The sequence below is a fragment of the Ictalurus punctatus genome, chromosome 7, assembly GCF_001660625.3.
Source record: "Ictalurus punctatus breed USDA103 chromosome 7, Coco_2.0, whole genome shotgun sequence".
In the NCBI taxonomy this organism is placed as follows: domain Eukaryota; kingdom Metazoa; phylum Chordata; class Actinopteri; order Siluriformes; family Ictaluridae; genus Ictalurus; species Ictalurus punctatus.
In genome coordinates, this window is record NC_030422.2 from 16047077 (window position 1) to 16074776 (window position 27700).

General features: G+C 38.3%; 2 protein-coding genes across 2 annotated transcripts in view; one reads left to right on the top strand and one right to left on the bottom strand.

Moving 5' to 3' along the window:
* Positions 1-3446: 3446 nt before the first annotated feature.
* gba3 (glucosidase, beta, acid 3) lies at positions 3447-6919 on the bottom strand. The gene is made up of 5 exons (XM_053681789.1): positions 6710-6919; positions 5771-5995; positions 4609-5411; positions 4361-4484; positions 3447-4187 (listed from the first exon to the last, which is right to left on the bottom strand). The coding sequence occupies exons 1-5, from the start codon at positions 6792-6794 to the stop codon at positions 3979-3981; spliced, it is 1446 nt and encodes a 481-aa protein (XP_053537764.1). The 5' UTR covers positions 6795-6919; the 3' UTR covers positions 3447-3978.
* A 2402-nt stretch (positions 6920-9321) lies between these two features.
* Positions 9322-27700, top strand: part of adgra3 (adhesion G protein-coupled receptor A3) — a 36954-nt gene continuing 18575 nt past the window's right edge. The window contains exons 1-3 of the mRNA XM_017472733.3: positions 9322-10472; positions 21806-21877; positions 27262-27333. Coding sequence (XP_017328222.2) covers positions 10081-10472; positions 21806-21877; positions 27262-27333 — 536 coding nt within the window. The 5' untranslated portion in view covers positions 9322-10080. The remainder of the gene's footprint in view (positions 10473-21805; positions 21878-27261; positions 27334-27700) is intronic.

Here is a 27700-nt window from a genome sequence, read left to right on the forward strand (position 1 = left end):
CCTTCAAATGATGAGCAAAAGAGAGAACACAGTGTTCAAGGGTAAAGAGGGATCATATACATCCTCTCTCAGCCTGATTATCAAATAAACTATTTCATTACAAACTTACTTATGGGAATATGCAGATGAGGGAGATCAGTAATAGATCAGGTAATTATTTACCACAAGTCAATCCCCCTGTACCTGTGTGCAATATATAAGCCCAAAACATAAGCCCTACACTTTGTACACATTACATAATTGAGATAGCTAATTAAATCAGCTAAATAATTCAGTTCATTTATATACTAATGTGTCCTCAAAAGGGACCTACCTGCTCACATGATGGATCTGAAGCTATAACTGGAGAGGAAGGTTTCTGTTGACACAACAATCTAATCAGGACAAACTTTACAAATCTCAAGCACATTATTCCCAAGGCAACACTTCACTTTTACTTTTTGGCAGACAGGAGCATGTGGTCAGCTATGAAGCTTTCAGGACAAAGAAAGGGCACGTTCATTAGCATACGAGTGCATTGGACATGGCAGGTTGCTTGTGCAGCACCGTGGAACACATTTACCAACATTTATTCATTCTTCAGTAAATGTTTTTTCCTGGTCCAAATCACTTTCAGTTAATGTACTGATTTGTTTATATTTTAAAAATAGGACTGACTACGTTTGTCAGAAACTATCATGGACAGGTACAAATAAAAATAATAATGGTGGGAGCGGATGGGATTGGTCAACCTTTCTACACGAGTTGGTGGGATTGGTCAGTGCAGGTGGCAGTGGGATTAAAAAATTAATCCTGCTCATACATCAGGCAAAAAATTTTATCACGGTCCTAATTTAATACTACTAATTCCATGTAACCATGACGGTGATCATAAATAACAGCATAGGCACCATGTATATGCATATGTATATATACACATGGTGCCTATAGTGTTATTTGTGATGCTGTGTATATATATATATATATATATATATATATATATATATATATATATATATATATATATATATATATATATATATATATATATACACACACACACACACACACACACATACATACATACATACATACATACACAAACAGTGGAATAACATACATGGAAATGTTTTAATTGAATGCAACAAACAGAGCAGGACAATGTCTTTTGATACACAGGGCGGGGATTAAATTTTAGCTAACTAAACTGTCAATGAGCTTATGAACAATGAGCCCTGCCATATACTTAGCAATGTCATTGTTGTAGAATCCATAAACTTTTATGAATAATGATGTTTGAAATATGATATTTCTTATATGTTCAGAGTGGTGTAACATATTCATCAGGCATTTTGACACTTGTCACTACGTGTCATAACTTAAAACATGTAATAAATCATATTCTAATGGGAACACACAGCAAAGATTTGTGTGCAACATAAACCGTCATGACAACAACCATTATTGCAGCTATCATGACAGTTAATTAAGTAATGTTAATATGCCACTGATAAACAACTGCTATGTCTGGCAATGCCATGTTTATGACACGGTTAGTTATATTACTTATGAGGCAGGGTTCAAGTACGGTGTTACAGTGTTGATTTAAATGGCAAACAGCATTAGTGAACGAGAGCAGTGGAAGACCATCAATCACACTTTTCAAGAACTGACTACCGTTATGACTTGTGTGTGCCGTCATGTGGCTAAGAGTCAGTTAGTTATTAGGTTTTAATGTAAATACTACCTATATATGACATCTTGTTAATATATATTAAACAAAAAATGGCATATACAGTACATGGTCTAGGATACAATAATTATTTGGCTCAATAATAAAATGTTATGTTACTATGTTTGTTCATAAGAAGTAAAATTACCAGAAGCTCTCACAAGAGGTCATGTGAGCCAGATGCTTGTGAATGAGTGGATCGGCTCCAGATCCATCAATACCCTGACCAGTACAAGGTGGCTATTGAAGATGATTGAATTAATGATTTTACAATTCCATATGATATATTCTACATACAGTGCATCCGGAAAGTATTCACAGCAATTCACGTTTTCCACATTTTGTTATGTTACAGCCTTATTCCAAAATGGATTAAATTCATTATTTTCCTCAAAATTCTACAAACAATACCCCATAATGACAACGTGAAAGAAGTTTGTTTCAAATCTTTGCAAATCTATTAAAAAAAAAAAAAAAAAAAAAAAAAAAAAAAGCACATGTACATAAGTATTCACAGTCTGCTCAATACTTTGTTGAAGCACATATGGGAGACATGGTGGCTTTGCTTCACACTGCCAGGGTTCGATTCCTGTCTCTGCCCTGTGTGTGTGGAGTTTGCATGTACTCCCCATGCTTCGGGGTTTTCCTCCAGGTACTCTGGTTTCCTCCCCTCATCCCCTCAGAGTTGTAGGCTTATTGGGATCAGTAAATTGTCCATAGTGTGTGCAATTGTGGTACCCTGTTCAGGGTGTCCTCCGTCTCATGCCCCGAGTCCTCTGGGATAGGCTACAGGCTCCCCGCAACCCTGTGTACTATAAGCTGTACAGAAAATTAATGGATGGCTATTCTACATATTATATGTATCTAAAATCCCATTTGGTGATTTTAACAATTGCTTGAATGTCCTTTGAATATCATTATATGGGGGAAAATAGTATTTATTTCTAAGAATACTGTGGGAAGGGAATATCATTAATGTTGAAGTTATAATTTGGAACTCTTTATTCAAAAATCCATGTTTAACAGCTTGCAATCACTCCTGAAGAGAAGTGAATTTCTTGAAGTAAATTAACTTTTACAGTAATAAACATCCAAAATATTTTATTATCAGATTAAAACATGAACACAGCCACATTACACTAGGCTAAATGATACTTGTGGCAAACATCTCCTTTTCATCCAAGTGCAGCACGGTGCTAGTTCCTAAGACACTCTGCTGTAACTGAAATCATCTATACATGCGATACCTTTTTGCACCACGATGTGGTAGTGTTCATCAACAAAATATGAACAGTGTAGCTCTTGCCTCTCTCAACCTTTCCCTCTCATTCATATGTTAGATTTAATTAAAATAATACCAAAGCTGTAATTTATTAAACTTGTCAAACTTCTTCCCTAATTTGTACAGCGTGTAGATGTCAATATATAACTGATCTATCATGTATTTAACCATCAAGCACAATCTACACCTGGGAACAGTTCAAGCTCTTTTAACTACTGCTTTCTGCTCATAACCTCATGTAATGACTTTCCTATATTGTTACACATATATAACATCTCTCTCTCTGTCTCACACACACACACACACACACACACACACACACACACACACACACACACAAATATATATATATATATATATATATATATATATATATATATATATACGTATACATACATACATATATATATAATGTATTACTTGCAAATAAATTATGTAAAGCAAATATGGAAATATTGTTGACTTTGCACTTTTTTTATTAGTAGCCTCAGGTACAATTAGTGCACTTTTATGAGGAAATTAGCTCGTATGTTTTACTGAGTATCTTGGAGAATCTGCCACAGATCTTCTGGAGACTGGCTTGCTTTGTTTTTGCAAAACGCAGCAGCCTTCATTATGTTATATGTTGCTGTGTTTACTGAAACATTTTTATTTAACATTTATTTTCTGTTGGAAAAGTAATGTTTGGAAATGTGAAAGGTTTTTGAACAATTCATACTAAAAAAAGGGTGCCCAAGACTGCTCAGTACGTTATATATATTTTTTTTTTCATAGATTAAACAAATAATAATTTACACTATTTTTTTTTGTTACTGGCTATTGTAAAAGCTCCTCTACAAGCAAAATTATCATACTTCATTCATTCATATATATATATATATATATATATATATATATATATATATATATATATATATATAGTTGTTGCTGCCACTATTCAGTGTTAAAAAATGTAGTGGCAAGTATAGATCTCAGAGTGCTGATTTCAGTTGTCCAGCTTGGTATAGGTACAGTGTCTTTTTATTAAAGCTGCATACTCTCTTCCAGAGCGGTACATTGTGCGCTTTCGCTTAGCGCTGGAGAAGTCCACATGGAAGAGGCCAAATCTCACACTGAAGCCGTCTGACCACTCAAAGTTATCCAGAAGTGACCAGGCGAAATATCCTCTCACATTCACTCGATCATCTGTGATAGCTAGAAAACAATAAAAGGCGCTGCATCAAGGGTATGAAAACATATCAGCCTAAAAAAAAAATACGTACTACGATTAATCTTTGATTCATCGACATTGGCACTAAAGTGCACTAAATATTTTATTGATTTATTACTGCAAGTGAAAAGCATAAAGTACACAGCTATTGCGAGACCTTTTGATACTTGCTGAAGTGTATCTTGATAAAACTGGCAGCGATCAATGTCTTCAAATTCAACAGGACCAATCTGTGAGAAGCCATTTTCAGTGATATAAATGGCAGGGTTGTTGCAAGTCTCCTGAGAAACATAACATCCATTAAATATAAAAGTTATGAATCTGTAAATGTAACATATTGGAAATACAAGGTGCATAAAATGACAACATAGCATAAATAATATCTCTCAATTCTCATAAACATACCTTTATGTATTTTAGCAACTTGCGCAATCCTTCAGGCACGACAGCAAGCCAGGACACGCCACACACTGGCCATGATGGATCTATTATAGCCTCTGCTCCCTGGTCCCCTGCGAAACTGCACTCACTGGGATGAGAGCTGGTGTCCCTCACTTTGCGTGATGTATAGTAGTTCAGTGCAAAGAAATCTGCTGTGCCTAAGGGCTTGGGCTCATCCTCTGAAAACTTAGGCAAGCGCTGCCCCTCAGTATATCCTAGTTCACGGCTCTGGGCCTCAATCCTGCTCCTCATATTCTCTGGATAGTCCCCTGTGCCAAACACTGGGCAAGTAAACCAGCCCAGGTTAAAGTCCATGTATCGCTGGCTGGCAGCCACATCTTCAGGAGAGCATGGGTTTAAAGGTTCAACCCAGTCACTGTTAAGAGCTATGGACACCTTTCCTCCCTGCAGACATCTGAAGTTGGCATTATAGCTATGCCAGGCTCTAGCATGGGCACGCAGCAAATTGTGACCTACGAGGTAGATGGAGGTCCCTGGTTCTTTAAGGCCTGGGGCAAAAAGGCCATTCTCATACCCAAATTTAGCACACACATAAGGCTCATTCACTGTAATCCAAAGCTTCACCCTGTCCCCAAACGTCTTAAAGCAAAACTGAGCATAGGAATCAAAAACAGCTGCAATCTCTGGAGATTTCCATCCACCACGGTCCTGTAGAGCCTGAGGCAAGTCCAAGTGGTTCAGGGTGACCATGGGCATAATAGTGTTGGCAATTAGGTCATCAATCACTTTGTTATAGTATGCTACACCTGGGGAATAAAACAGGAATGTATTTTAACCAAAGCTTTTAGTGCATTAAGTTTGAAGATGAATAACAGAGGATTGTTATTCATTTTCACAAGTAATAATCTAGGGTTAGATATTGAGATTTTGGCTCTCCTCAGTTGTACACTATCACAAAACAAATATACAAATATTCACTCCATATTTAGTAACCACCTATGGTTGTTTCCATAGATAAAGGTCCTGTGGATGTTGTCAAGAAATTCTCTGACAAATACACATTTTATGTGCTATCTTCTAATAGTGTAGATGATGTATTATTAATCATAGCTTTTCCATTTTGATCATCTGCCATAAATAATTGATCACTTTCCAGGCAGAGCACCTTGTGGGTTGACCAAACGTGTGGTTCCATCAGGAAGCAACCGTGACCAGGAGAAGGACAGACGATAGTGTGTGAGACCTAACTGCTGGATACACTTCAGGTCCTCATCCCAAAGATGGTAGCTGTTACAGGCCACATCTCCAGTGTGATCCTCAAATACTCGTCCTTTACTGTGGCAAAAAGTGTCCCATATGCTGGGGCCTTTACCGTCCACATCCCAGCCCCCTGCACAACCACACAAAAGTTACAGCAAACACTTTAAAAGATCTCTTGCTTTGAAACAGAATATGTATTACTATGATTGGCACAGCAGGTGTTGTTGCTTTACAGCTCTAGGTTTGATCCAGAACTCACTTTACTGTTAGTGCAGAGTTTCGCATGTTCTCCTCTGGGTTCTCTGGTTTCCTCCCACCTCCAAAAACATTAATTTACTACGGCTAAATTACCCCTCTGTGTGTGATTATGTGTAAGTGTGTGCACATGGTGCCCTGCAATGAACTGGTGTCCCGTCCAAAGGTTATTCCCATCTCATGCCCAGTGTTGAAAAAGACTTTGGATCTACCACTACCCTGAGTGAACAGGATAAAGTGGTTGCTGAAGATCAGATTAATGACTGGTTTCTTTACATTTTGAAATAGAATATGTGTAACTATGGTTTGTATTTTTTTCAACGTGTATTTAAATGTTGTGTGTGTGTGTGTGTGTGTGTGTGTGTGTGTGTGTGTGTGTGCAACATTACATTATATTGCAGCTGTAGAATACATTCAACACTGCTTACTAGCGTACTTAATAGTAGGCAAAGTCTAAATTGTACACAATTTGAGCATTAGCATATTATTTAGTATACATACCGTTCAAACAGCAGGTAAGGAATGAAACCGAGGAAAATTTAAAAACTACTGTTAACGACTATTAATTGTGAAAGTTCAATTAATGTACCTTCGATTTGGTAAGCAGCTGTTGCAGCTCCCCATGCAAAATCACTGGGAAAACCTTCGACGGACGCATTTTTAGAAAGAGCCATGTCGGGTGCGTTTATCAGTGAGTGGTATACACACTACACTGCCTTTCTTTCATATGTCACTGAGTGTTAGAGTTCAACTGTAATTGCCGCTGCTTTACAGTAGCAGGAAGTCCAGCGTGGAGCGTCTGCACGTACAGCGTGTGCGTAAACGTCATCACGTACGGAGGGGGTGGGGCGAAATCTGTTCATAAATAGAGCAGGGGTTCTCCAAAGGTTTTATAGCAAGAAACCCTTTAAACTGTAGAATAAACTCGACGGAGCCCCTCACTTCAGATTTATTTTATTACCATTATTTCAATAATACTTTGTACAGTAATATAGTGAAAACATTTATTAGAGCCTTGGCGCTTTCTATTACTCAACTTTCCACAGACAAAACACTTTAGGTCCATGTTGACATTATTGATAGTTGTACATGTTTTTGGAGTTACTGTTGTTTGTATTAAACTTATTCAAATCAGTAAAATCAATCAATAATTCACAGACCCTAGAGGTCACCAGACTTTACTTTGAGATCCACTACTTTAGACAACTGTGGTACTGGATCAAAAGATATGTAGCAAAAAGCTCACTGCTGAATTTCTACACCACAAAGGGTATTAAGTAATGCCTTTATACCCTATGGAGTGCACTGAATGTCCTTTAGTGAGTCATTTATTCATTTACTTGTAAATGTCGATAAATTTCCTGCTTCAGTCTAAAATGCCAACATGAAATTATATTTTGTCATTATAGTAAAGGACTGTTAGAACTTGCACAAATAGAAAAGCAAGTCTTGTCACTGACTTTATACAGTTGCATGCAATGTCTGCTCTCCACTCTGTTGTAGGCTACCCACAATCACGAGTCTGAACTTGCCTCCACTCTTTAGACCCACAATGACTACAATGCATACAGGATTATGGAGGATTGTATTATAGTTGTAGTATGTTTAGTTCGCCGATAATTTGCATTGGGAGCTACGTCACAAATTTATCAATTAGCTACAAGTAACTTGTTAAACTGTAGTTTATGATTAGATATTTTAACACCACAAAGTATAATACAAAGAGATATACTATACATGGCATCCAACATCTATGTGCAGTTCAGTGAGCATGCAGCTTAGTTTAGATGCAGCTTAGTTAGTGTACTTAAATTCATAGTGGGGCTTTTTTATTCTGCTGCAGATAAGAAATGAGTGTCATTAAATACTAAGTGTAAAAATATGTGTCATTATACTGGGCTCTCTTATTAAACGTAATTATGTCTAGTTTATTAGACCACTTACATTTTCATTTAAGTGAAGAATAACTGACTAGGTGGCAGAAAAAAACCCCAATGCTAATCACCCATGTTTTAATGCACACAGTGTCCCATTTATACACGCTTCTAATTTCATTTAAAAGATTTCTTTCTTTTTTTATCAGGTCAACACAGTTCAAGGAAGACAATAAATAATGCACAATGAACAAATAAACCAACAAACAAACAAGTAAATCTAGCACAAACAGAATTCATTGGTTTATCACTTATCATATTCTTGTATATTTAGATTTAATTCATTTTAGCACATAAAATACAACTTATACACATCAGTTAACAAAGATAGTTATGTTTTTATGAAATCCTTCATATAATTTTTCTGTGTTCAAGGTTCTTTGATGATGATTAATAGTCTGTATAATCTGTTGTTGGGTTTTACACAAAGGATGCTACAGAGAACTCTGGAGCATTCCCATAGAGGGAAAAACACAAGCCATAATGCAGATTTAACATTTTACCCTGTTTTTACATGCTACATGAAATAAAACAAGTTCATTTTTTGTTTCTGTGTTTGAAATACAAAAAACACAAAATACTTCAAAATGAGATATTTTTCTGTGTATATCTTTATTCTGATGCATATATCCATCCTCTGTACTGCTTATCCTACACAGGGTCACAGGAAGCCTGTAGTCTATCCCAGGGAACTTGGGGGCCCCTGTGCCAACCCACTGCAGGGCACAATCACATTTGGAAATCAGCCTACAACACACATCTTTTTACTGGGGGAGGAAACCAGAATACCCAGAGGAAATACGGGGAGAGCATGCAAACTGATGGATATATGTCGTATGTAACTGACTTATTTATGAAGAAGAAGCAGCAGCCTTTATTTGTCACATTACAGCACAGTGAAATTATTATCTTTCTTTTTTGTTTGCAATTAGGAATGATGCCATGTTAGAGCACCTACACAAGGTTAAGGGCCTTGTTCAAGACCCCAACAGTAGCACCTTGGCAGTGCTGGGGCTTGAACCTCTGACTTTCTGATCAGTAACCCAAAGCCTTAACCACTCAGCCAACACTTATGTATGTATGAATGTATGTATTTATTTTGTTTGTTTGTTTTAATGCTGTTGTTGTGGTTCTTGTGGGTGATGGTGGTGGTGTGTGATACTGGACACTTGGGTTGTTTTATCAGCGAAAGCCTGGTCACTTTTTTTGTATCAGTTGCTCTCCTTCGTGGCCTTCTTTTTTCATGGGAAAGGTTGCAGACTCGCGGTGACGTCATCAGCGGAAGTGGAGCTCTCGGATTCACACACGGACTTTAACGAGTTCAACAACTGCGAGCTGCTCTCTCTGTTTTCACCGCCGCTGTACGGCTTTACATTTACGTCGATCCGCTTTCTCGTGTTAAAAAGATCAATAAATCAGTGCATATCCACTAAACTCATCGTAGCTGCGCTGGTGTCTAACAACATGATGTTTTGCGCTGAGGATCTGCTCACGGCGCGCGCTCAACTTTTGTTTTTGAGAAGTTAGCAGGCTGGAGCTTGTGTTTTATTTGGTAACTGGTTTATTCACTGCTGGGAGTCTGAATGCAGTCAGAAAGGAAAGTTTCTCTTGACTGAAGCGTGATCGGATTTTCTGAAGTTTCTGTGTCCTGTGTGGGCTGCAGCTGTCTCTTCACCGCGCAGGAACCTGGCTATTAAAAAAAAAACAAAACTACACGACATGGATTACAGCCAGCAAGGGCAGCTATCACACACAAGTCTATGGTGGAGGTAAAGTGTTTGTCTACAAAATAGACTTTGTTGAGCAGTATAATCGAGAGCTTTGACCGACTCAATGGCACCGAGTGGTAAACGGAGCCGATTGGAAAACAAAGGAAGGATCTCGGAGCGCTTCCCTGGACTGGTTCATGTGGAGTACACAAAGCCATGGCGCATCCAAATGTAAATGTGGATACCAGGCTTGCACTATGAACTAAAACGTCGAGCATATTTTACCATACATTTTTTTTCTTTTTTTTGTCCCGTTTATGCGTTTCTTGAAGAGACAAGGAGCTCTTTTATGTGTGGGTGTACATACATATGGGTGTGTGTGTATATATTTATATATATATACACACCAAAACAAACTACAACCAATAACTCAGCATTTCAATGCTACATTAACTTCACTCATTCGCCCAGCTCGTATGTTGCTACAGACTAAGCGGGAAATGTCGCTCAGCAGCTGGTGTGTGCTTTTCTTGGCTTTTGTGCTGCTCGGATCTGTGAACTGTGCGGTTTCTCTTGAATGTAAAATCTATGATGAACGGTTGAAAACCGGCGGTCGGTCAGGGACAGCGGACAAGAAGGTGGTGTGTAGCAACATGGAGCTCCAGCAGGTGCTGCCTGTCACCTCTTTCCCCAACAGAACAGTCACACTGTAAGTAACCACCTTCATGCTGTTGTGTTGTTTACCTCCTTGTTTTCCTTGTGGTTTTGTGGCACCTATGACTCCTGGTGGAAACAATGAAGGAAGGCCTATGAGGTTCTCAGACTGTGTACCTGGGTGTACATGCCTCATATCTAGCAATACATGTAGCATGCATTCAGCTGTACAACTTCAACACGCTGGGCTTGACTCAAATCTGTAGAGCTGTCATACAATCTCTGCCTTTCTTGTAATTTCTTGTAATGTTTGACTACTAAGCCATATTGAGCCTGAAATAATGAGTTTCCAGTAAACAGAACCACCTGGACCAAACCTTTGCTATACCTAGGTGTAAAGCAGTCACATAATACATTCATTCTCCGTCCTCATCACTGAGCCGGACTCGATTTTGGCACGCGTGATCCATAGACACGCAGAATGAATCTATTGACATGTCTCGTTTCTGTTGAACATCGATAAGTTTAGTCACGCAATAAGGAATCTGGAAATATAACCTTCCTACTGGCAGAGATGGTCTAACAGCTTAAACAGCTCAGTCTGTGTTTTGGTAGCTGGTAGTTCACCAGACCAAGCTGGATTTTTCAACTGGCTATAGGTGTCGAGCTGTTATACAAACTCTACCCAACAAGCATATTCCATTGCTGTGCATTTGCTTGTAATATTCCACCACACACTTTGAGTATTGCTCATGATGAAATTCCAAAACCTGGAACTGGATAACAGTTGTTTTCTGTAGTTGGGTGTAGAGCCGTCTCACAAACCATACCTACATATTCGGTCTCCATCTTCAACCTTGAGCCTACCTTGATTTTAGCTTGTAAGTGGACTGTAGATGTGAAGAATGAATGAGAGATACATACTGACTTGAGTATTGCAACATGTTAAGTGTGTACTAAATAATATATTTTCTTGTCAGTGGGGTGGTACCCTTAAGGGTACATCGTTTGTACCTTTAACATGTCTCTTTTACTATAGCGTACATCGTCAGGTGATGGTACCACCCCAGTAGGGCCGCTGGAGCAACGGGTGCGAGCTGGCATTTGACCCCACACTTTTCAAACTACTAGGGCAGTGACCCAGCACTTCAGGAAATAATAGACAGGTCTGACTCAGTTGAAAAAAAAAAACAAGGGAAACTTTCAGTTCAGCTATGGGAGTGGGACCTTTCTCCTAAAGGGTATCTCTTATGAGTGATAAAGTGTTAACCGTGCTTTGGCGCTCACTGGCGCTTAATAATCGTGTGTTGATTCAGTATCACTAACGTTTCAATATGTTAAATGACATTTGCACATATTCTGTATACAGAATTGATTATAGGAAGGTTCAAGTGACATTCTTCAAATAAAGCAAGTAAGGCTTCCTGTAAATATGTTTAGCGAAACAGACAGTTACGAATGTTTTCGATTTTTATAACATCTTTTAGAATTAGTGCTGTCTAGCTTTGTGAACAAATTTTTTTGCCGTTCTTAGCTGCCTGAGGAGTAAAACGTAAAATTAAATGTGCTGGGTCAAAACAAACTACTCTGATGGTCATTAAAAGGTGTGTTTTACCCTGGTATTGTATTATAATCAGACCCTGGCTTCATATAGTGCTAAAAGCAAAATCCATAGTTAGGGTACGTTTACACAACAATGATTTACTAAAAACGGAAAAGTTTTTCCTTTGGGGTTTTGAAAGGTTTTCAGTACAGATGACAACGTTGTCAAAACGATCCCCGTTCACACGGATCTGCAAAAATGACTAAAAACGCTGTATTATGCGTGCCAGGTCAGTAGCTGGTGATGTCATTTTGTAAAGAAACGCTACACGCTTGCGCACATAAGCATTCACGTCAGCGTGTCTGCCATATTGATCCGGGCAAGACTGCCCTATAAACAAATAGAAGTAAACTGGGGAGCTGTGGTTTTTCTGAATAAAGAGCACAATGATGTTTTCATTTCTCAAACAATTTCAATGGTTTATGATCTATGAGTACAAAAAAAGTTCTGTCTCCAGTTACTTACAATCTCAATAGTTAGACTTGGAAAATGATTCATTGTCATAAGGAATTGTGAAAACTCACGCTTGTCAAGCACAGATTTGGCTTATTTGTCTTGGTTAATAAACACTGAGACGTCCCTAATGTAATATAATTTAACGTACATGAAATGTGCATTTTTAAAATTTTTTTCTTTTTATTGTGGATGTGGCCTTTTCTGTCTTCAACCCCATCTTTTAGCTTTTCCTGTGCTCCAGGTCAGAATTCTGTTAACAAAGCTCATTCAATTTAATATACTGAAAGAATCAAAATAATGCATCTTTAAGCACTAATAACTGACCATCGTTGTACCAAAATGGAACAAAATCAGCAAATACAAATCAAATAGTGAGACACTGGCAGTCAGTTTGCTTTCTACATAGGATACAGATTTACTCCAAAACAGACAATTACAAAGATAATTATATGATTTTGAATACCCTTCGTCGGTGTACACATGGGTTAATAATGTGGTTTATGTAACAAATGTGTCTCTGCTGGTTGTAGTAGTGATGCATTAAGTCTACACTTTGCTAGAGAAGCGTCAATAAACTCCAAATCTTGAGCAGCACAAACACAGTCCTGTACTCTGCCATTGTAGTTTTGAATGTCTTGTGTGCATGCCTATAGACTGAACACGTAATGAGCGTGTGCATGTCGTAATCGTTTTCACAGATTCTTGTTTTTGTATGTTTACACAGAGACGATAACGGCATTGTCTTCAAAAACTTGCATTTTGAAACCCGTTTTCAGGCCCCAAAACGGCGTTGTGACGTCAAGTCATGTCAAGTTTTCAGTTTTTAGTTGAGAACGTTGTCGTGTTAACGGCCCCTTAGTCTGTATGTTTTTATCGACAAATGACCGATGTACCTCTTCTCTCAGACAAAAAATCTTACCCCACAACTTTTGGAGTAGTGGTGCCAGCCCTGCACCCCAGGTGATAAAGTAATGTTTAGTGTAGTGCCCTTTTTTCTTGGTGTATATTAGGGTTGTCACAATGCCATAATTTTGGTTTTGAGAAGAACACCAAGTATAACACAGTTTCACAAAGGTTACTGAATAAAACTCTTTGCTTCTCTTTATGTTCTACATGGACTCTTTAAAGTGTCCTCTCAGAAGTACAACCCAAAGAACCCTAAAGATGCTGGAATGACAGACATGTTATGTCTATCAGTTGTGTACACTTTTCTTCTGCGCTTGTTCAATAATCAGCCCAGCTCTTTACCTATGTGCTTTTCTACCAAAAATAATCGGATCAGGTTATTATATCTGGTAGTTGAAATTCAAATGTAACCAGTGTGTCATAACAAATAGTGCAAAGAATCTCTGTGGAAAAGTGTTAGTACATATCCAAACTTGTCCAGCATTTGGGAAATTGGTCTTCCGGCTTATTTTGTTTGATGATATCTTGATTAACGGACATAAAATGCATGCAGGCAGTTTATATAGATATTTGAATAATATCAGTGTCTCATTTTCCAGGACATAACTGTATGAATCTGCTGAACTATTATCTTGCAATTAGCATTTCCCTTTTGGCTCGAGGACTTTGTTTAACGGCAAGTCAAATGAGTTTCTTTGGGAACATGATGTTCTTCATATTCTCGGATGACTTTTTGCCCGAATAAAGCAGTGTTAATTTTCTGAGCAAAGGATTTTGTAAACCAGTTCTGCTGGGTTTGAAATACTGAGGAACAGTTTTCCAACAGTACGAATAACCTGATGAGTATACACTTGCACATTTCAGTGATTCATCTACATTCACATTTAGCTTTTGGTGTTTAACTGACTTCTTGTTCATGGAGCATGTGTCTGTCTAACTTGGTCCAAATGATTTAGTTACGTGTAAAGTAGGGATGAGCGCTACGAGTGATTTCACTGACGTTTATACAGAAATGTTGTATCCGGCTAGTCTATAAGGAAGAAACCCCCAGAAGATAGTCAAAAAAACGTGTGTGTATATAGGATTAAAAAAAAAAAAAAAAAGATCGATTTAGTATTTCCAGTGTCAATTAGCAGCAGCAGGTCCATTTCGTCGACGAGTCTCGCACATCCCTAGTGTAGTGTTTTACATGCACATACCCATCAAATTTTGCAGTACATTTTCGACTGTGGTTGAGTTGATGGTTCCTGCAGTCCTGCCATAACTCCACCGACTTATACAGTCAGTTATTTCCGTTGATCTAGATTGAAGCCTAGTCACACAAACACACACCATATGAGATCATCAGGTTTCCTCTGCTGTCCTCAGCAATTAAATATGGAAAGGTATACTTTTCCTTGGGTAGTGTTTTTGGCAAGATATTTTTCGTCTTTCTCACGTAAGATAAACTATTAACTATTAATCAACAGGTGTTCACTATATTGAGTAATTCTTATATTGGTTTTACTGCACATAATAAATGGTACATTTCCACATCATCTATTATTACTGTAAAACATATCGGACATGCGTTTCATTTGAACAATAATCTATCCCTGTTTCAGCCTGTAGAAAGAGATGACAATGGTACATCCTGTGTGCGAGTGTGTGAAGGTGAGTGCACACGCACCTGTGCTTGTTGTTCAGTATGAGGATAATAACTCTTCTTGAGCAGCTCGTCATTTTTCTCTCTCTCTCTCTCTCTCTCTCTCTCTCTCTCTCTCTCTCTCTCTCTCTCTCTCTGGCTGACACACACCTGGCACCTGTAGCAAAGCACTGTGGGATGCAAAGTTTCCTCCCACTGCAGCTGCTTTAGTTTGAAAATCTAGCCGAGTCCAATTTAATATTGCGGTTCCCAGCGAGACCAGATCAGTTTGGTTGACGGGAACACAAATCGGTTCCAGGCCAGCCCAAGTCGCATTTCTGTCCAACTATAACAGAAAATGTCCCTTTGTCTCTGCTGTATTCTAACACCAATGATTTCTCAATCTGGCATAGGTATTGCTTTTTCTTATAACAGACTTTTTTTTTTTCTGAGCCTGTGTGCTTTTGCTTCACGTAGGTATTTCTTCAGGTGGTAAAATACTTTACTGGTTGGTTTGATTTGTGTAGCTGCTGTCTCATGAAAAGGTGAATTTGGGATTATCTTGAGTGTTTATGTAAGCGGTGCACAGAAAAACAGGCACTGCTGCAGCTGCTTTTCTTTACTTCTTGCATACTGATGTGTTTGGTTTGGGTGCTTTCTTTGTACTGTCTGATTCCTGAAGATTAAGCAGATCTCCATAGATAACCAAGTTTGTCTTTTCTTATTTGAATAAAAGGATATGTTGTGTTATAAAATTAGCATATATCAGTGTAATATATTTGCATAATGGAGTTGGAGGTTGAATTCTTATGTAGTTGGGTGTAGAAGAGATGGTAGAAAGGTTAACATTATCTGACTGTACACATGCCAAAGGGATATAAATGGTAACTAACCTTAAATTAGTTTGCTAGTAGATGATGTTACTTACACCTGTGCGATTTGGCCAGTTAGAGTGCAACCAACTAATAATGGATATTTGGAAGCTTCCTGTTGAGGAAGAGTCTCCTTGTTTAAACTTCCAACTTGACACCAGCTTATTCAGTTTGGACTTATTCAGTTTGGACAAAAGATGACTGTATGAGCTCTGCTGTGTCTGCATATTAAAAGCTGAATTCTAGTCAGTGAGCAGTGTTTAGTATTGAATAGCACTTTTCTAAGCACTTTCTGAATTCACCACATTTGAGTATGAAAATACTGAGACATGATCGCAGCTTCCATATAACAGGAAATTAATTTGATTTGATTATTTCTCTCAAAAATCACACAATAGCTGCGTTTACATGGACAACAATAATCCACTCTTAATCCGATTAAGACCATACTCTAATTAAGAAACTACCATGTAAACAGCAATTCTTACTTACCTTAATCTAATTAAGGTCATAATCGAAGTAAGCAATAATCTAATTAAGACAGGTGGAGTAATTTAACAGACATGTAAACACCTTAATCACATTATGAACGTCGTGTGTGAGTTTTCACCGCATTTTGCGACAGGACACGATCACACACGGCAGTTTTACGTTTTACGGCGAACAAGAGAGTTCGGCTGTGTCCCAAATCGCATACTTTCCTACTATAGGCCTGTAGTGGGGAAAAATACATGTATCTCGGCTACTATATAGACGGTAACTACGCGATTTGGGACACACCCACCGCTTCAAGCAGTTGTCTATTAGCACGTATAGCATGACAAATAATTAACTGCACTTAAAGCGTTCGTAAAAAAAATAAAAATAAAAACACCCAAAACTGTATACGGTACCATAACGAAGACAAACTGTGTTGATACGTGAAATTCTGGAGGGACGTCGGACGGCGTGTCGCGGTGACGTAATGACGCGGGCTGTTAATCTAATTATGTTCTAAAACATGTAAAATGGGAACATGACAGGAGTATTCTAAAAGCAACTCATGAAAACACCATAATCACATTATTATCTTACTCAGATTAAGGTCGATAATTAGATTAATGCTGTCCATGTAAACGTAGTCATTGACTGCGTTTACATGGACAGCAGTAATCTAATTATTGACCTTATTCTGAATAAGACAATATTTTGATTAAGGTGTTTACCGACTTATACATGGGTTGCTTTTAGAATACACATTTCATGTTCAGGTTTTACATGTTATAGAACATAGATCGATTAACGGCACACGTCATTACGTCCCCGCGCCACACCGTCCGACGTCCCTCCAAAATTTCACATATCAACATACAGTTCGTCTTCGTCATGGTACCGTATATAGTATTGGGTGTTTCATTTTTAACATTACGAAAGCTTCAAATGTGGTTAATTATTTGTCGTGCTATACGTGCTAATAGACGACTGCTTGAAGCCGTGGGCTTCATCCGAAAAATGCGTACTTGCCTACTATATAGTAGTTAAGTATGCTGTTTTGGACGCAGCCGTGCTCTCGACGGTTGAGCACTGCCGTGTGTGATCGTGTCCTGCCGCAAAATGCGGTGAAAACTCTCACACGGCATTAATAGTGTGATTAAGGTGTGTATATGTCTGTAATGCACTTCCATAATGTGACTAAAACAGGAGTACTCCACACGTCTTAATTTGATTTGTGTTTACTTCGAGTATGACTTTAGTCTGATTAAGGTAATTAAAAATTGCTGTTTACATGGTAGTTTCTTAATCAGAGTATTGTCTTAATCGGGTTAATATTGGATTATTGTTGTCCATGTAAATGTACTGATGGAAATGGAATTCTTTGGTCATGACTTGGACTTGATTTAGTTGGTCAGTCTTGATTTATTGCTTTTTCAGATTTGGTTCCATTGCGACCAAAGACAGGGTGGACGAAATTTGACATGGTCGTTCATTTTTGGCTAAAACCTCAGAGCGGGATCGCTTTTGCAATGCACGTCTAGAAGGAAGACTTTGGATTCCATTAAATACATGAAATTGTTAGTTTGTCTTGATGTGTCTTGATAGCGTCTCTTGGGTTAAAGTGCTTGTGAAAGTAGCTTTCCACGTACTCTACTATACATAGTAATGCATGTTTCAGTAACAAAGCTCACCATACCCATTACTTGAGCTTTAACCCACTCACTTTTTGTGAGCTTTGCCGTTAATCCTTTTACCTCGTAGTCCCATCACCTGACAGGCATCTGAGCAAGTTTAATGAATCTAGCCAGGGACGACTTAAGCATCTGTCAAGCGCCATTAGAATGCAGTGTACACAAAAGTATCACCGTGTTATCATTCTGTGTCTCGTCAATCCTCTGACGTCTTTTAGCTGGACTCTTTTAGTAAAAGTAGGGACTAAATCACTGGGTTTGTTTTTTCTCTGATAAACGTCTGTACAGTGAACAAGTCTTGGCTAGCTGATATTTTGTCTCTCCTGGGACTCCAGAAAGCTCGAGGAGCCACTTTCTAAAGGTTTGGTTCAGTGTTGTCAAAGTACTCGAACGTTTTTTTTCATTTTTATCAGCTGAACCGATGTAAAAATAAATGTAAAAGTCTTAATAAATAATTACACTTAATGTTAGCTCCTCGTACTTCTGCCATTATTTGTAACGTGCGCCATATTAGTTATTCTTACAGTTGGTTGCTTTGTAGGTTTGGTTATATTCCTTTAACTGGCTTCGCTGTAGTGAGGCACCAAATCTCTTTAAAATATCAAAAGAAGATTCCTGTCTCCGGCACCATGAGGCCCCAAGCAAATGATAATTTGCATGCTAATTGTCAGGACTTCCAGAGAGAAGCCACAAGCGCGATCTACAGTCAGAGTTCCCCTCCCCTGCACTTCATTATCCCTGTAGTCTCTCCATTCTCTAGACATTTCAACTGCTCTTTAGAGGTTATGTGCTTGTCTTTACCCATCCTTAAAGCATGGATGCTTAAGTCTAGTTCTTGAGATCACCATCCGTGTAGTGTTTATTTCCAGCTCTAATGTGACACACATGATCTCTGATAATCAGTGCATTTAGACAAACCTGAATCTTAGAGCCAGCTGTGTTGGATGTAAGCTCTCGAGGGTGATGCATCACCAGGAATAGACTTAGGCACTTCTGACTTAAGGATTGGATTGTGTGGTGTCTGAAAGATTGAGGAGTTTTACGTGTGCTAAAAATGTAATGACTTCACTAAAACAGGCTGAGTATTGCCATATTGCTTGCACCGTCTATCTCTTTTAAAACTTTACATTTTTACACATTACAAGTACCAGTCTTGGTACCAGATTTATAATGGCCCATCAGAGCAGATCCTGAGAACAAATCTGGCAAAACTAAATATGTTGCTGAAATTGTTTGTAGACATAGCACCACTGTTTGGAATTCTCATTAAGAGTGACACTGTTGATCTAGTTAACCTTTTAAATTAAAAACATTAAAGCAGTGTAACCTTTTCCTTCTACTTTGTACAAACTCAGTGTCATTTTTGGTCGTTTTCAGAAAAAAATATTCTGCTATCTTTTCTGACATCCCTGTTTAAGATGCATTCACATTTCCACTCTACCCTGCTTCAGCTCGCACTGTTGGACCATAATCAGGAATATTTCGTGCAGTACTGAAATCACAATTATTTATCATAATCAGGAGTGGACAATGATTTCATGTGCAAGTTCAAAAAAGGAGGGAAAAAAACTATTATTTGAGTTTCGCAAAACAAGTTTTCATCAGTTTTTACCAAGTGTGGATGACTGACAATCAATTCAGAACCCGAAAAGCAGTGGCTACTGAGTGGCGCAACAGAAAAGTGTTCACCCTATCATCGGGAGATCGCAAGGTCAAAGTGATACCACAGCATCTGTGGCCAGGAGCCAAGGGAGCAAAATTGGATATTGTATCTGTATCTGGCTGGGAGGAATCGAAGAGATTATTGTCTCTCTCCTGTCAGTCACAGCAACATTATGCAGAAGAGGGCAAGTGCCCTGTGACACTGCATGAACAGGGGTTTGACTTCACGTCTTGGAAGAACCACATCACTGCATTTTCCTTAGCACCTAACCACCAATGAAGCTCACCATATGTGTGTATATATAGGTTAGTTATCACCTTTTAAGCCTAGTCAGGTTCCAGGTAGGGATGGGTGATATCTTATTGTTTGTGATATACCGGTAGAAATTCTCCCCACAATACGAATTAGTCTTTTTTCGCAATAATAACGATAAAGCCTAGTTGATGATGTATTTCTTTGAGAGACGGTGTGTGACCCATTCGCAGCTCACGTGCGGAGCGAAAACAAGTACGGCGGAAGGTGGACGTGAAGCTGAGGGGGAGTTTATTGCTAAACGAGGAGCTACCTCTACAATCTGGAACTGGTTTGGTTACAGAAAATCAGTTTTACTTTTAGATCAATGTTTGTGTTTCTGAGGCTCGTAAGACTGCATGCAACTGCCACTTGTAGCCAAAAACTGTGGTGAATGGTACTATATTTATATTTCACTGTTATCATTATCGCAATAAATACCAGAAAATGTCCTGGTTAAGTTTTAAGTCCATATTGCCCATCCCTAGTTCCAGGGAACATGGAACTTCTGCTTGTCTGGTGGGCTAGCTATGCATCAATTATCCATCCCTGCATTATTCTACTCATATTAAAATAATGTATTTTATTGCGCTTTGCAGTGTTTCCACCGCCATGGTGTGTTAAGGGGAGTGTTGCATGACTTTGAGGGGGAAAAAGCAGATTTGCCACCAATGTTTCCTCAAGCTTAATGTTTTATAGGCTGTCCACATAGAAGTATTAATTGCAATTTTGATCCAAAAAAGCATCGTCTGAGGCTCAATAAATGTGTATACTCATTTTGTTACTTTACTTGATTATTGTGTTTGATTCAAATTTCTTAAACTTTGGATAGCTGTGTTTCACAGTGTTTGAGTCAAAGTAACCATTTTGATAATTACCTGCTAAACCTGATCTTTAGTTTGTCAGTAGTGATGGTTCTTTTCTGTTTCACCTCATTATCATACCATGTTTATTTGAATCCTGCTGCATGTGAAGCAGCAACAGTATGGGTTTTTCCCCCAATGAAGCTATTTTCCACCACAGACACCCAGCAGCTTTATGTTCTGAGACGAGATGTGATTGCATATCCTATATCTTGCACTATGCACATGTGGCGTTAGAAATGCTAATGTCTGCTGTAGTGTGATGAGAAGCGCACAGAATCTCTTCACGCTCTCAACTCTTAAGGTCTTGTAATGGAGGTGGGGGATTAAATCCTGCGCTATCCTGTAATAAAACCAGCCCTCAGCACCTCGTAATGAAAGTATGTCTGTGTGAGTAAAGGGTGAGTGTGTGAGCCACTACATCCTGTAACTCTCGACTGGGAATGTTTTGACCGAGAAAGACTTTCCTTCAGGCTATGTTCCTTCCTTAACGGTGCTTTCTTATGAAATGCTGACCTAGTAACTACAATCGAACTGTTTAGTATGCATCGGCGTCTTTCTAGTGTTTGAAGGAGATTGTGGCACATATTCTCAAACATTTAAAGAATACATTTCACCACATGAGAGCTAAATGCTTAAAGTATTACTTTCAGCGCCAGTGGAAAATCACTGATTTTGTTTGTTTACATAAGCACCATGTATATGGTATTTGTGGAAATTTTCCACCTTATTTAGACAGGATTTTGGAAATTCGATCTTTCAAGTGCACTACTTGAAGTCTGATACTTTAAGAGTATGTGGATTTTCTGTGCTCTTGAAATAGGCTGAAAGATGCTTTTGAAAATTGCATAAAAATGTAGGTTTAAAATTAGGTCATTGAAGCAACCTGATGTTTACACATTGCATTAAACATTTATTAATGTTTATTTTTTTCCTTCTTTACAGCATGTTAAGCACCAATAAAATCCAAGAACTCCTCAATGGCTCCTTCGTTGGTCTGTCCATGCTTGAGAGGCTGTAAGTTGAGTTTGATTTTTCTCTGTTATTAATGAAAGTTGATCCTTTGCTTGTATTTTCTCATTTGTAAGTCGCTTTGGATAAAAGTGTCTGCTAAATGAATAAATGTAAATGTAATGATCATTGTTCACAAAATAATATAATTAAATATCCCAAGCAAACAAAACACAGATCTTTTTTTTATTTTAAGAAAATGGCTGCAGGTTTGTGCAGCCTCAGTGACCGTGACATACAGAGGGAACGTGTACTGTATTTGCTTGTCAGCTGCCAGAGGAAGGACTTCAGTAATGTAGAGGAATCTTTAAGTGCCTGTCATGAGGGGGTGGTGGAAGGGACAGTTAATTTTAGACACGGCCCTCAGGGAACACTAGTATCTGACCTGCTTTATAATACGAATGTATTGGTTAAACAATCGGTTTACTGAAAAAAAAATGCATGCATGATTTTTTTTTGCACTTTTTATTCTCTTATAAAGCACAGTTTTACTTCTTCTGGGTTTAGAAATGTGTGTGCCTGATTTTCTCCCAAAGCATAAGAGAGCTATCCTGTTTTGTAGCACTTAGGGTGATTTATTGCTTGAAAATGGCTTTGTGCAAAAAAAAAAAAATTACCAGCCCATTAGCAGCCCGTGTGTTTTAATGAGGGCTAAAATAACATGACGCAATCTGACTGGAATTCCAAGGGCATATTTTCTGTCATTATAGAGACCCTGGGTGAGAAGAGGAAAAAGACAAGGCAAGGGGCCTTTCTGGGGTATTTTTCTGGCAAGGCTTAGACAACACTTTCATGCCGAATCCTTTCTCTTCTCCTTTTGACCCTTATATGCCCTTAAAGGAATGCTGAGCAATTTCACTATTTTCAAAGGCATTTCAGCCAGTTTTTAAGATCGAAAGTGAGTTTAATTGATTTGGTTTGGCATCTGAAAAGCATTGTACTGTATATGATGTACTATTAAGGCTAGTTGAGATTCATTTGTTGCAAATACAATCCAGTGGTTCCCTAAATTCTCATCGTTCCCTTTATAAACTTGGTGTGTCCCAGGTGCAAAGCTGCTTCTTGAAAACTCCGGTCCTGGGATTAGAAATGTACATTAGTATGTTTCTGTTATAGGCTCTTTTTCCTGTTCTAAAGCGGACAAAAATGCACAGATCATGAGCGTAAGCTAAACAAATGTCTTTTAGAGCCCATTAAAAGTATAAACACTTCCATCCTTCTCTGCCCTAGAAGCCTAGGGAAATGAGCTATGCTTCTCTGGTTAAGTCTATTAGTCAGGCAGTCTCTGAATCTCTTTTCCTCTTGGCGTTTTGCGCTTGTTATTCATCCGTGCATTTATCTCGGGGCACATAAAACTGTTCTTGTGTAAAGATGCAGAGGAGGAGTTTATGGGTAGTATGGGGTTTATGGGCACATCTGTACTAGTGTCCATCCAGTATCAGGTCTGCAATTGACTGGAAACACTAGAATCAGAATTTTAGATATTTTCTGATACTATCTGTTGATGTAATTTAATTCAGTTAGATTTTATTTTTTATTTTTTAGCAAGACACAGCAGCTTTAGAGTTTGTGTCAACCTTGAGAACCTAAAGGGAACTCCATTCTTTCTTTTGTTGACACTGGATAATCATTACTTTTACAATGGTGTACTAAGCATGTTTATTGATGGGCAATATAAGCATATTGTGAATAAGAGTCCTGGGAAGCGCACAGGAAAGTCTTTATGATTACACAAGCAGTTCTTAGGTACTTACGCTGCATTTGACTAAAGCTCATAAATCTGAGTTTCCGAACTCCAGCTTGGGAAGGTGTCCACAACGCTGAGTTCAGTATAGGTATCTCAGCATGGCCACTCATAAGTAAATAAAATATCACTTCACTACTTTAAATGAGTCTACAACAGTATTTTTTTTTTTAAAAAGTATTATTGATTAAATCTATATCGCTGACCATAAAGTTCACTGTTCTCAGAATGAAAATACATCCTTATTAAATGTTAGCTGATGTTCTTGTTGCTAACAAGGCATACATTTTTTTTTTTTTTTTTTTTTTTTTTTTTAAACTTGAAAGCACTGAGCTCAAAAGTGAAATAATTCTGAGTCGGGAGTTAAGTCTACAGTACTGACGTGAGATTATCCACTGAAGCAAGGGTGGATCTCTATGAACTGTGTTTGGGAAGTGCAAATTTTATGCTGTGAATTGGTGTTCTGTGGATTGATCATGTGCATAAACCCAGGACACAAATTTCTGGTAGTGTTTGTGTTGGAACAAGGCCCTAATCTGAAACTAAACAAAATATCTCATGGAAAAAAGCACACTGTGAATTAGACTTGTTTGAGGATATGCCCATGCAGTCACAGTGCATTCTTGGGAAATTTCCTATACATCCTGCTTTGGTCAATATGCACAATTTAACATTGTGCGCATACACCTGTGTGAAGGCCTGTGCACAAAGCCAGCACGTTTGTAGATTCACACACTCCGATATATAATTCGGGCCTCACTTTCCCTGAACAGTATGGGAATGTTGCCTTTCTTATGCTAATGAGGCTAACAGGGGCCAGAGGTGTCACAGACTGATTCCCCGAAAACGCTGTGCCTCTGGCAGCTTTTGTGTGCTGGAAAGAAGGAGTGAGTGCTGAGTTACCGTCCCTTTTCAAGGCAAATAAAGCCTCACTGCAGTCTCCAGCTCACACCACAGCAAAGCTCATTGGCATCACAGCTGTTCTCTGCTCTGAGAGTGACGGGTATGGGAGAATCAATAAAAGCCCATCTTTCACCTTAAACCCCCAGCCATGAAATTGTAGCTTGACTGTGGCTACCTCACTGTTTTTACTCAGAGTCCATCCGTAGACATTTCATATTGTTGTCGTCACTAAAATGAGCGCACACGCTTACAGGGCCACTTAAGCCCTTCTGACTATTGTTCTTTGAGGAACAGCACCAATATGCCATTTTAAAATATTTTCAAGTTTGATTGCAGTAGAAGCCTTCCAACATTAGGAACTGTTTTTTTTGTAACTGACCCTAGAAAATCATTCCTGGAGTGCTTGGGCAAAGAGATTATTTTTGTTGTCCATGTGCAAAGAAATTTGGTGAAGTGATCCACTGGAATTTTTGTTGGTCTTTCTACTCCAGAGACACAAGCTTCGCTCAATGTTATTAGAGAATTTAAGGAACCTTTTATAGCTGGTCTGTTGAAAGAAAGACCAAGACAAACTTTCCATATGTGAAATAAGAACTCTATCCTCATTTATTTGTTGTAACAGCTTTGACGGACAGGTTGCCAAGTAGTCCGTGTGCTTAGCTCTTTCTGGTTAAAAATAATGTGGAACGCATTAGTACAATGAAGGAGGAACCAATTTGTCTTTAACAGCCCCAGTAATTATTATTTAGTGATGAAGACCGCAAGCAGAATGGTTTCTGGTCTGCAGTTCTTCACCTTTATCCGTGCCATTTAATAAGTTACAACTTTCAACAGACTTTCTCATTGTAGCTGTCGTCTGCTTTCCTGCACCAGAGTATGCTACTGAAAAATTGTTGTTGTTTTTTTTTTTTTTCGGTTTGAAAGCTCATCACACTAACTGCCAGATGGAGACATTTCCTGCCAGTGAATTCAAACTGACATTAACCTCACTGCCTCTCCAGAATATGCTCTATAATTATTGGTAAAGATGGTTAAATTGGTGATGGAAAAACAGTATTTGTGGTTGATTAGCTTCATTTGAGAGTGAAAATATGAGAGAAATCTGAAAAGGTCTTGCATTACCATTTTTACTTTGATTGATTATCCATTTGAATCCAAGCTAGGTTGTCGGTTCATCTTCAGTAGCTGCTTTGCTATAGTCAGGGTTGTAGTGGAGTCTCGAGGGAGGAATCAACCCTGGATGGGATGCTAGTTGTCGTCGTCCGGTACTCTGTGTGACATGGTGGGTGTAACCAATCAGCAACGAACTGCATCGTTAATTTCTGGTGGAAATCTTGAGCAGGAACCAAACACTGGGTCAAATCCAGTTTCTTGTAAAGGCTAAGCATAGTTTTTGCGAAAATAAAGATAACTGGTAACAGATGATTTGATAGATAGATAACAAAAATCAGCTAGGTCTGAAGCCCTAATTTGCTTAGATTCCTGTGTGGCTTTTTTGGTCAGCTAGTTGCAATTATATAAAAGTATTATTCAAAAACAGAAGCATTCCATTCCACTCATCTTTCCTCAATGTGCTCACCGCTTCCTTCATCATGTTTTCCCCGGCACATCAAAACCATTCATGTGAACAGCCCAGCCTTCTCTCTGTCCTCCACTGTAACCACAGAGTGAGGACTTCAAAAGGCTCTGGGCCTTTGAGCCATTGAGATGGCGGTATGTGTGTATTGAAGCTTTTGAATAGGACTAGCTGTTGGCTGACTAGCGCAGGTGTGGTCTGCAAGCATCACATCACTGCCCTGTGAAATCTGAGGGTTGGAGTGTGTCATCACATATTGTGTACTGGTGCGCTGCTTGTTTGGCTGTACGAGTGTCTCCATAGGAACCATTAAAGTCTAAGTAGAGGCTGTCTATATTGTTGTCTTGTTCCAATGTTGCACTGCATTGTGCAAAAACCTCACACATACCTATTCAGCCTCTGTGTAGGTTTATGTAAAATCAATGATATTTCAAATTTTTTTTTTATGCATTATGATCTCGGATTGTCTATGCGTCCATCCATCCTCCTGTTTGTCCATACAAATTCTCGTCACAGTATCTCAACAATGAGTGGTTAAATGTTTGTAGGGTGTATATGGAATTATCATTGTAACCAGCAAATGAAGAAGTTATATTTTGGAATTGATCCAAGCAGGGTCAAGGTCACAGGAAGGTAAAAAATTTTTAAATAGTTTTTCTCAAATGTTTAGAATATGTTAGAGTATTGTTTAGAGTATATGTTATGGGTATTTCTGGCATACAAATTACAAGAAGGATTAGCCTTTTGATGCCAGTGGTGCTGAGTTCTACTTAATTTCTTTTTTTATTTACCTTGTCATTGTTTTATTTGTTATTATTCATCTTTTGATTTTATACTGTAGCATCTGTTGCGCAAGCTGCGAATTTCATTGTACAAGGGAGCTTGTGCATATGACAAAGTTCTTGAATCTTAGGCTGGTGTTACCAAGAAGGTGATGTGATTTCAATCTTATTTTGTCAAGTGTTGAAACATATGGTATTAAAAACTATTTGCTACTGAGCCTTTTATACACTATTTATAAACATCTGGTCTGTCATTTTAATATACTCTATTGCAGGTTGCATATTGCGGATAGTATACTTATCAAGAATTTAATAATTATTAAGAAATTAATTATTGTTGAAATAGTAATATTTACTGTTTCCTGCCTGCTGCTTTCTTTTCTAGGGACATAAAGAATAACATCATCACCCGCATTGAGCCAGGAGCCTTCCTTGGACTTACTGCTCTTAAAAGACTGTAAGTAAATATTGTCTTGTTTGAGGATGGTAACACCAAGGTTAATTAATGATTTGCTGTGTTTATTAACTGAGTGCTTGTATGAGTTTGTGGACATTGTCTGATTACTCTGTCTGGTTGCTCTAGCATTATATTATATGCATGCATACAACTATGGGGCGTAATGTGAATATTGCTATTTTTTCTCATAAGATGAGTGATTAGTCAATCATGTGGTATATTTCAGAGTATTTAAAAAAAAAAAATAAAAAAAATTTTTTTACTTCAGAGGAAGGTATTGTGTGTACGTGCGGTGGCCTGCCCTTCACATCGTATAAATTTTGGCATTTTTATTTTTTTGTGTGTGTATATATGTGTGTATGTATGT